Source organism: Cibotium barometz, chromosome 20 (assembly GCF_041138505.1).
Source record: "Cibotium barometz isolate CiBa-2024 chromosome 20, ASM4113850v1, whole genome shotgun sequence".
In the NCBI taxonomy this organism is placed as follows: domain Eukaryota; kingdom Viridiplantae; phylum Streptophyta; class Polypodiopsida; order Cyatheales; family Cibotiaceae; genus Cibotium; species Cibotium barometz.
The window spans coordinates 11,097,579-11,108,680 of NC_141065.1; the positions used below are offsets into that span (position 1 = coordinate 11,097,579).

General features: G+C 42.6%; 1 protein-coding gene across 1 annotated transcript; it reads left to right on the forward strand.

Moving 5' to 3' along the window:
* The first annotated feature begins 3,680 nt into the window (after positions 1 to 3,680).
* On the forward strand, positions 3,681 to 5,061 carry LOC147627548 (uncharacterized). The gene is made up of 2 exons (XM_086815091.1): positions 3,681 to 4,026; positions 4,115 to 5,061. The coding sequence occupies exons 1-2, from the start codon at positions 3,765 to 3,767 to the stop codon at positions 4,990 to 4,992; spliced, it is 1,140 nt and encodes a 379-aa protein (XP_086671217.1). The 5' UTR covers positions 3,681 to 3,764; the 3' UTR covers positions 4,993 to 5,061.
* The last annotated feature ends 6,041 nt before the right edge of the window (positions 5,062 to 11,102 follow it).

The window sequence follows — 11,102 nt, forward strand, 5'->3', positions numbered from 1 at the left end:
ATTCGCTATTATTGGGCTCCCGGAATGAACTCTTTCCCATGAGCCACCTTACGAGTCGAGGGTATTGTAGTTAAATCTACGTCACAGTATATACTCACTTAACCAACGAGGTTCCCTTGCAACTCTTTATTTGCAGGATGGCTTGATTCTTCTGGAGTCCCTGGGTGAAAGCAAGGGTTGGTGGTACAAGAAAAGGGCCAATTTTTTTTTCACCTTTTTGGTACTTTGGGGGGGGGATTTGAGGGTAAAAGGTTTGTATTTAGGAACTATTTTTAAGATCTTTAAGAATCTTTTGTGCAGTACCACCCCGTGAGAGTAGTGGTGTCATTACTGGTGGTAGTGGTTTCAAATTTTTATTGTTTTTGCTCATTTCTGTTTGAACTAAGCGGGCGTCGTCTGGTCGCACCATCTCTCTCTCTCTCTCTCTCTCTCTCTCTCTCCCCCCGCATTCGATTGTAGCAGAGCTGCTCTGCTCTAGAGCAGTCGTCTAGCCATGAGGACCCCAAAGGCCAAGGGAGCTGCTGCCAGCAGAGCGTCACCTTCAACATGCAAACCGAAAGCGAAGGCAAAGGAGGGCATGGTGCCTCCTGGCAGCAGCAACAAGAAGGGTGCTTCCACCACACCCCCCCAACAAACAAAGCCGGAGCACATAGCCAGTCCCAACACAAGGGCAAGTGCAAAACAGTGCAAGGTCGACTCCGAACGGACCTCACTCCTCTTCGACAACGATGAATCAAAATCTACCAGCAAGTCAAGACGTGGTATGCTATTCATTGGCATATGCATGTGCTAAGTAAATGGTGCATGTTTAATCCCTGCACTAACATTTGAAGTTAAATGAACAGTACTATATTTGGGAGCGTCACCTTCAACATGCAAACCGAAAGCGAAGGCAAAGGAGGGCATGGTGCCTCCTGGCAGCAGCAACAAGAAGGGTGCTTCCACCACACCCCCCCAACAAACAAAGCCGGAGCACATAGCCAGTCCCAACACAAGGGCAAGTGCAAAACAGTGCAAGGTCGACTCCGAACGGACCTCACTCCTCTTCGACGACGACGAATCAAAATCTACCAGCAAGTCAAGACGTGGTACGCTATTCATTGGCATATGCATGTGCTAAGTAAATGGTGCATGTTCACTCCCTGCACTGACATTTGAAGTTAAATGAACAGTACTATATTTGGTACTTTGCAGTAGCAAATTTGGTACTCTTTGAGTACCACAAATGGTTCTGTAGGGCATCACCTCACATTAGACATAATGTCGGGCACCACATTTAATCTATAGGAGTCAGCAATTCTCTGATTTGTTTTGAACACATTTTAGGTAAGAACAAAATGGAGGAGTACCCTCAACAAACCAGGTTCTGTTACACGGCACGGGACCTGCATGAAGAGTACGGTCTCAGTCTTGAGGGCAAACTCTTCAAGGACTTGACTGATGAGGACATGCCACCCGACCAATGGTTAACTGTATTCAAGTTCAAGTACCAAAAGAACAGCAAGATCTATTTAAACCATTTGCAGCCACAACTGGTGGAAGACTGCAGACTTCTATTCTCCAAAGTTTATCAGGGGCCCCCTTCATGTGGTGAATTGACCCACAAATTTGCTACGTGCTACGCTTTTGAGAAATGCCATGCAGCGAAAAAAGACCCAGCAGGGCATAAAGTAGCATGGGCCGGTTTGGGGAAGGAGTGTTGCAGATGATATCATCTAGGAGTGGCGGGCTTGAGCGTGAAATTGAGGCATGGAGGAGGCAAAATGCTTCCTCTCCTGGCAGTGTCCTGCATTCAGATAAGAAGGCCCGGATGACTCAAAGTGGTAGTAATATCTGCACAGAACCAGATAATGCTTGCAGAGGGGTAATTGCTGACTACCTACCTGATTTAGAGGCATTGCTGCAAAGACTGGCAGACCCAGTGTCACATCCAGGATGGTCAAACCTCAGAAGCCTGAAGGCCTCTATTCAAGCAAACAAGGACCAACTACTGGTATATGAAGGTAGAAAGGACGTGGCGAAGAGTTTGATGGAAGACATCGATACCCTGGAAGCACGCATTGTTCAGCTTCAGCAACAAATCCCTGTTCCGGATGAAGAGATCAGAGAGGTGGAGGCTGAGCTGGGAGCAAGTCGGCGCTTGTTGCGATGACACGGGGTTTTCGAAAATATCCAAAAGCTCCAAGCGGAGGTTGAACAGCAGGAGGTATTGTATTTCTGGCCTATTGCATTGTGTTTGACTGTTGATATTGTTTAATTTGCACATGGTTTGGCAATTTGGCATGTTTCACTTCTTGATTGGTTTATCTGCTGACATTTTTGGTGGTTTTGGAACTTCTTGAACTGTTTTGGTACTTTCTTTACTTGTTTTGGTATTTTTTATAACACTTGGTGTTGTGCTACTGCCTTTCTTGGTACTTAATGGTGCTTCTTTATTTCATTTGGTACTCTATTGAACTATTTTTGTGCTGTTTTGGTACTTTCAAGTTACTGAGTTTAGTCTAATAGGGCACCTTTGGTTGTCTTGGATAATTGGTTGCACCCATGACTGGTACTTTTGGTGCTTTGCTGTTCATTTGAAACTCTTCTGACCTATTATGATACTGCTTTGGGACTTTCTAGCTACAAGTTTTAGAGTCTTTAAGGTATTGCAGTTACATCTTGGGTTCAATGTTGGCACTAACTTTGGTACTTTTTGTGCTTCTTTGCTTCATGTGGTACTCTTTTGAAGTGTTTTGGTACTGAAGTTGAGCTTTTATTTGGTCTTATATGGTAGTGCTAAATATGTCTTGGGTGCTATCTAGGTATTGTCTTTGGTATTTTTTGTTTTCTTTGATTCGTTTGGTACTTTTTGTGCTATTTTGGTACTAGTTTGGAATTTCACTGTGACAAGTTTTTGGGTCTTTTTGGGTATTTTTGGGAGTCTTGTGTGTTTTTGGTACTTAATTGTACCAAATTCTTGCTGTTTACAACTGTTTTGGCATAATTTACATGTTTTGGTACTGTTTAGTTACCTTTTGGTACTTTTTTGAGACTGATTTGTTAATCTTTTGGTACTGTTTTGGTTTGTCATTGGTTTGTATTGGTACTATTTTGTTACCTATTTTGGTACTATTTTGCTACTTTTTGGTTTTGTTTTGGTACTGTTTTGTTTCCTATTTGGTGCTATTTTGCTACTGTTTGCTACTATTTTGGTACTGATTTGCTACCTTTTTAGCACTGTCTGTAACCTATTTGGTACTATTTTAGTAGTATTTGGTACTATTCTGCTACTATTTGATATTATTTTGGTACTGCTTTGCTACATTTTTGGTATTGTTTTGGTAGTTTTTGGTACTTCATGTACCAATTTTGTGTTGTTTAAAACTATTTTGGTACAATCCAACCTTTTTTAGTACTGTTCTGGTAGTTTTTGGTACTTCATGTACCAATTTAGTGTTGTTTAAAACTATTTTGGTACAATCCGACCCTTTTTAGTACTGTTTTTATTCTGCTTAGGTTTGGCTTGGGAGTTGTTGAAACTTCATTGTACCCATTTAGTGCTGTTTAGAACTGTTATGGTACAATTTACCTGTTTTGGTACCTATTCTGGTTCAGTTTTTGTACTGCTTGTGTACTTCCTTGCTAATTGTTTGTTTTGGTGGATAAGTAGATAGAGTATGTCTGTTTTGCAGATGGAGTATGTGAAGCTCCACAATGAATGCTTGGAGACCCAAGACCATCAAGAATTTGTACATAAGTTGTGTGCTGATGTGAAGAGGGGGATGAAATATACATTGACTCCAAGGCCTCATGTTGTGGACCCTACCAACATAATTCATGTGTTTGGTACTTGTGTTGCCTGTGGGGAGGCTTTGGAGGCTTCTTACGTGGTTGGTACCTTCATGCTTCCCTGCAGGCATCAGTACCATCCATTGTGTTTTGCAGCTATGTTGAGAACAAGAGATATGTGCGTGAAGGCACGTTGCAACACCGCAATCCCTTCGGAGGCAAAGGCTTGGGTGTCAGGGAGGTCATTATTGAAGAGTAAGTGGGGTGTTTGTGTTGGACACTGTATGTTTATATTGTTTGAACTGATGATCTAATCTTGTCTTTCATCTTTGTGCATATGTAGGTAGAGAATCTTTCGGTGCGGACACCCATGACACCACCCCAAAGGATAGGAAGGATCTTCCTGGTCACAGTAAGTCAGATGCCACTTACATGTTTAAAGAAGATCCTTACAAGTCAGTGCAGAAAATACTGCAAGACCTTGATGCCAACACAAGGGAAGGGAAAGGGGCTGTAGACTCAAGCATGGGGGAAGATCGACTAAAAGCGGAAGTGCAGGAGAGAGACAAAGACGAAAAGGGACCGGAGGAGAAAGAACAGGGGGGAAGTGATCTGATTGAGGAGGTTGCTGAGCAAGAGACTGACCAAGGCGAGAAGAACAATGAAGAGATGCCGGCTGTTGAGGAGGTGACAGTTGAAGTTCTCTCAGAGGCAGAGGTTTTGGCTACGGCATCAACATCTGCAAAGGACAAGGCAGGTAGAAAGAGGAGGAAGAACGGAAATAGGGCAGCGGAAGCTACTCAAAGTGCACAGGAGGCTGCAGGTGCAGAGGAGCCCAAAGACACTGAGGAGGCTAAAAGCAATGAGGAGGCCAGAGCGGCGGGGGAAGCTACTGAAAGTGCTGAGGAGGCTAAAGGTGCAGAGGGGGCTGAAGGTGTAGAGGAGGCTAAAAGCGCGAAGGAGGCCAAAGAGGCGGGGGAAGCTACTGAAAGTGCAGAGCAGGTTAAAGGTGCAGAGGAGGGTGAAGGTGTAGAGTTGCCTAAAGGCACGGAGGATACAAAAGGTGTGGGGAAGGACAGAGCTACGGAGGAGACACCTGATGCAACGCCCTTAGAAACAGGTGATAGCAATGATTCAGCCACCCTCTTCGAGCTCTTCGCTATGAAATGTAGAAAGCGTCCCGTTGGTGGTGGTCTCAAGCCGCAAGGCTGCAAAAATTAGCTGATGTTACAGCATTTTGTACTTGCTTCTGGACTAATTTGAAATACCAGCCCATTTTGCTTTTATCGATGCGTTTTGTGTCATGCCGCTCTACTCTTGAAAGGTGTCAATGTGTTTGTAAACTGTCATGTCCTACTGTCACTGTTTTGTAACCTTTTATTGGTGCCCAATGTCTAACTTTGCTTTTGCGAAAAGGCTGTGTTCTTCTACTCATATAGTTTAGTGGTACTACAACAGGGGACCATTGGTGGCTACATGAACAACCACCGGATACATCAATGCCGATACATGTAATGGCAAGCAATAGGCGCCTTGTTGTTTTGGATGTCAATGGAGTGCTACTAAAGGATTATGTTGAAGCACCCAAGGATTTGTGGCATCTCCCGTTCCAAGATGGAGTTAGGCCCCGAGGTGTGCAAGTGTCTCAATACAAATATTGTGTCGTCAGACCTGATGCGGAGGACTTCATCGTCAACTTGAGGAAGCGATGCGACGTGATGCTCTGGTCATGTAGCCAAAGGAAGAACCTGATGGCCATAATGAATGCTTGCTTCCCTCGGTTGATGAAGATGAAAGGCCTCTTTTTAGGTATTTATCCCTAAACTTTCACAACTGGTTTTATTGATTTTGATACTATTTGGCTAGCTTTGCTACTGTTCTGTACACAATCTGGTACTATTTGGTAGTTTGGTACTTTTGGCAATGCTAACACAATTTGGTACTTTTTGGAACTTTGGTACTCTGGTGCTATGCTGCTTTGGACTATGTTTGTTCATGTGTACACAATTTGGCACTGTTTTGTACATAATTTGGTACTCTTTGGTTATCTTTGGTACTTTGGTACTCTGATGCTATGGTAGTTTGAAATTGTGTTTTTTATTTTGTACACAATTTGGTACTGTTTGGTGCTTTGATACTATGGTACTTGGTTCTGTGCTTGGTAACATTTGTGTACACCATTTTATAATGTTTGGTACTTATGTACTGTTTGTTAGCTTTGGTACTCTTATTTGTGCTGCTATTCTAATTGCTTGGTTTACTTGTTTTACAGATATTTTTGACCAGTCTCATTGTGAGAGGTGGGCTACCAAACTCAGAGATGTGCCAGTCCTTGCGAAGGAGTTCGGTAACAAGCCTATTTTTCTGAAGCTCCTAAGAACAGTGTGGCACAAGTATCCGCAATTCAATGAAACGAACACCCTCCTTGTGGACGACACGAGATCCAAGTCCTTGAAGAATGATTACGACTCGTGCTGCTGCATCCGGTCATATGAGCCTAAGTATTATGACCCCCACAAGCCGAAGTATCTTATGGATGTCATTTTCCCGTGGATCTCCGGGTGGCTAGCTGATAAGTTCCCCACTGCTTACAGCCACCGGAATCCCTTGTTTGATGTTGAGGATGACATTTCCTCGTTCGTTGTCAACTACTTTGTATCTATGGAGGGGTATTCGTACCGCTTTGACCCCCCTGATGTGTAAAAGATTCTGTATGCTTGTACATTGCCTTTGGCATTTAATGATAATTATCTTTTTGTACATGTACTTTTTTTGGCTACTGCTTTTGTACTTTTCTGTTACTACTTGGTGAAAACAAAAAGGAACAGTACCAAAATTTGGTACTGCAAAAACACAGCAGAGCTAAAAACAATAAAGCACAGTACCAAATTGATAACACAGCAATAGCATTAGACAGTACTGATCACAAGTAAGATTCTAATCAAGAGAATTAGACAGTACTGATCACAAGCAAGATTCTATTCAAGAGAATTACAACTATTGCCAGTGGTTAGAATTGTAGTTGGGGTAAACACTGTATGGCTCCCGTCCTGGTCACTTCCGTCTTCATATGGCATACTGTTGTAGATATTTTCATATATCTCTGAGGATAGTTTAAAGTGGTGATGGAGGCCAGGGATAGCCTCCATGGGGAACCGTATGGCTCTAACAAGATGCGAGTAGATCATCACCGGTGGTGTCTGATCTAATAGGGTATAGGTATCAACTTTGCCCTCAACCTGGGCATAGTACAAGCCCTCAACTAGCAATCCACCTCTTACGATCTTGTTATGCCAAAGGTCCTTCAGTACTCTTGGTGCTACATAAACGGTTTTTGTGCACTTAAGAAGGTAGAAGTCCTCCTTCTCCTCGGCTGCGTTCACTGCAAAGTTATCCCCACAATGGACAATAATTGGCTCAACACCTCGGGGTCTCCTTCATACATAGGCATGCTTAAATCCTCACTCACATGGGAGGAAAACAAATCATTGTAGTTCTCCTCATCATCGTTGTCCTCATCACTATTTGTAGGTTGTACTGACTCTGTCAATGGCTCGATGGAGACATATTTCCATTCTTCAATGTGCTGTTTATTATTGCATCTCCTCCACTGCCCATTCACACATGGATCACAGAAGCATGACAGCGTACGAAAACGCACATCACATGGATTGTGCGTTGAGTAGCCGTCAACACAATGGAATGAGCGAGAGCCTGCAATTGGTTTACAGTCCCACAACGGAAAACGCAGCACATCATTCGGTGAAACCAACCAGAACACCCTCCTTGTGCTGGCGCTTCCACCTTCCGTTGTCGGTTGAAACCTCGCGTTCAAAAAATTGACCACATCAGCCGCACACTTCATGGGCCAGCCATCGGGTTTTAGCTCTTCGTGCATCAGGGTTCTCTTGATAATAGCACCTGCACCATCATGCTCTCCTTTTCCATGCCCTGAAGCAAAGAAGTTATGCATCATAAGCAATCCTGTCAACTGATAATACCTGGCTACGAAATAGTGTGGTCTTCGTGCCTTGAACTGTGAAGCGGCACCATCTGACCATACCCAATGATAACGCAAACAGTGTCCTTGCTGTTTCATCCAGTTGTCATGCAGCATAAAACAATGCTGAACAAAGAGCGTGTCGTGGAGCTTATCATCTGATATGTAAAAATGCACAGTCTTCTCAATAGCTCCTACTGAATTTCTGATATAAGAGATGTGTACCAGTATTGTTACCTGTGTTGACCACCAATGCATGGACTGGATCTCATTTTGCACTTTAAAGCTGTAATTCTCTGCAAAATCAACAATAGATACCACAACATCTCTGGGAAACTTAAGCAAGCAGTCTTTGAATTGTTGGGCCTGCCACCTAAACATAAAGTTGTGCTTAACGAAGCTTTTCAGATGATCTGAAAAGAGATGAATGAAAGTTGCACTTTTCATCCTTTCCACGACCAAGTCCTTTCGCTTCTTCTCTTTTCCATCACCATTAACCTGTCCAGTGCCCACATCCTGGAATATCTTAACAGTCACCTCCTTGCTATCTGTTGCAATCTCGGCTGGGCAGAATGACAACTTTCGTACACCACATTTGGGGCACTCTCCAAGCATCTCTTTGCATGATATTCACCCTCCTTAGGGCGAGGGCACAATATAAAATCTAGCAAGTTACTTATGTGTTGAAAAACAGCCTGGTTTGCAGAACATTGGCCTGCCTCACTACGTGTACCACAAACGGAGCATGTACATGGATGTTCTTTGCCGTGATGCCCAAACTTGTTCTGGCGCATTTGATTGAAAGCATCCTTGAAGTATACCATCTGGATATGGTAAATACAGCAGTAAGTATAGCGCTCTTTCAATCTTCGGACAAAAAAAGGCTTGAGTGTCTCAAAGGACCTAAGTGACAACTTCACCGCAGGATACATGCTCTTGAATCTTTTGTAGAGCTCCACCTTTAAACAAAAAATGAACCACGTTAGAGCTCAGAATACTATCAAACAAGAGTAAAGCACCAAAGCTATTTACAGTACAAAATTTGGTACTGTAAACCACCAACTCATTCTAAAGTACCAAATTTGGAACTGTAGTGCCAGATAACAAACTATAGTGCCAAATTTGATGCAAAAAAGCACCATATTAGGCTCTATTTATTACCAGGCAGACCATAGTACCCAATTGGATACTTTTCTACATTAAGCATGGTACCAAATTGGATCATAGTAACAAATTGGGTGCTTTTGTGAATACAAAAAAGCACCAAATTTGGTTCTATGTACCAAGCTGGAACCATAGTACCCAATTTGGTACTGTTTTACATACTGCATATTACCAAAATGAATCCATAGTGGCAATTTGGGTACTTTTTTGGATACAAAAAAGCTTTAAAATTGGTACTATGCATCCAGTTTGGTACTTTTCTGTATTCACTAAAAGCACCCAATCTGTTTCCAAAACACAATTTGGTATAATACTACCAAGTGTGAGTGGTGCCCAAAAACACCAAATTGGATTTGTGGAACCCCTTAGGTACTATGCAGGCACACTTAAAGCACCCTGCATAGTACCAAAATTGATCCATAGTACCAAATTGGCTATTTCTCTGTATACTTCACAGTACCATAATTGGAAGCTTAGTACAAAATTGGATACTTTTTTGGATACAAAGAGTGCCATAATTGGTACTATGCATCTAGTTTGGTACTTTTCAGTATCCTCTAAAAGCACCAAATCTGTTTCCAAAACCCATTTTGGTATTATACTACCAAGTGTAAGTGGTGCCCAAAAAAACCAAATTGGAGCTGTGGAACACCTTAGGTACTAACCAAGCACACTTAAAGCACCCTGCATAGTACCGAACTTGATCCACAGTACCAAATTGGCTATTTCTCTGTATACTTTACAGTACCATAATTGGATACTTAGTACAAAATTGGATACTTTTCTGGATATAAAACGCTCCAAAATTGGTACTATGCATCCATTTGGTACTTTGCAAGATACATTGAAAGCACCAAATCTGTCTCCAAAACCTAATTTGGTATTACACTACCAAGTGTGAGTGCTTCTCAAAAGTGCCAAATTGAGACTGTGCTTCCTTACTCTTGGACATTGCAACCAAAAGTTGTACCGTGAATCCTGTTGGGTACAATGTAAAATTCAGAGACGTGCCAAATTTAATCCTATGGAGGTGGAATTGGTACCTACAATGATACTATTATGGAGCTGGGAATTCAAACAATGGTAAGTACTTGGATATGGGAATTAGTACCTACAATGATTGCAGTACCAAATTGGTACTTATGGCCTAGAGTGATTGCTGGTAAAAAACTACCAGTTTGGTACTGAACAACCAAGCTTTCAGTGCTGCCCAAAGACTACAAATTTTGAACTATTCCAACAGAAATCAAGGCCACCATGGATTGCATTGTAGCAAAAACATATTACCTGAGAGTCATCTAGAAGATGAATTGGATGTTTGATGACACATTTTGCCTCGATCCTCTGCTTACAAATATCCTTTTTGTTTGGTGAAACTCTCGTCTCAGATTTCCAAAAAGCGGTCACCAAATCTCTAGTTTCACTTGTGATACTTGTATACAAAGGCAATTGTCTGTGACAAGCACTAAGTGGCAACACTTCATTCTCATCTTTCGTTTCCAGTCGACTGCTTGCTGCCGCTATATTCCGTCGATGAACACCCAAGACAGCAGCAATTTTGGACTGGTTCACTGACATTGTTCTCTGATCACCATTGTTCAGTATCATCATCAAAGAGGCTCTCTTTACAAACAGCTCACTTGCAGAGTGAGGTACTTTCAATTGAGTCAATGTGTTGCGAACGTTGGAAAGAAGACTCGATTGCACATCCAAACTCCTCAACTTGGAAAACGGCTGATGATGCATGAGCTGCTCTAGAATTTCCTGTTGTTCTACTGTTGTTAGTCCTTGGGTCTGTCAACGCCAACATCTAGCCATGGCTTTGCATATATTGTTCCTTGACCTGGTTCTTGAAAGGCTACCTTCCCTAGCAGGGTTGCGCTCCTTGCATCGTTGCTCACGCTTCTTTTGCGCCCAATAGCCCCGGAGAAATTCTTGGTTGCCGACAGGTTCGTGAGTAGCTTGGGTTTCATTGATAGTATCCTCTGTAAATGCAAGTATCCCTGACTCAAGGTTAGTGAAGGAATCACACTCAACCTCCAGCATCGTCTCTGTAAATATGCTGACGGCCTGAGCTGCCATGTTTATACAGAGAGAGAGAGGGCTATGGTGTTCCGCAGGGGATAGAGGATGTGCAGAGAGAGGTCTGAGAGAGAGAGAGAGAGAG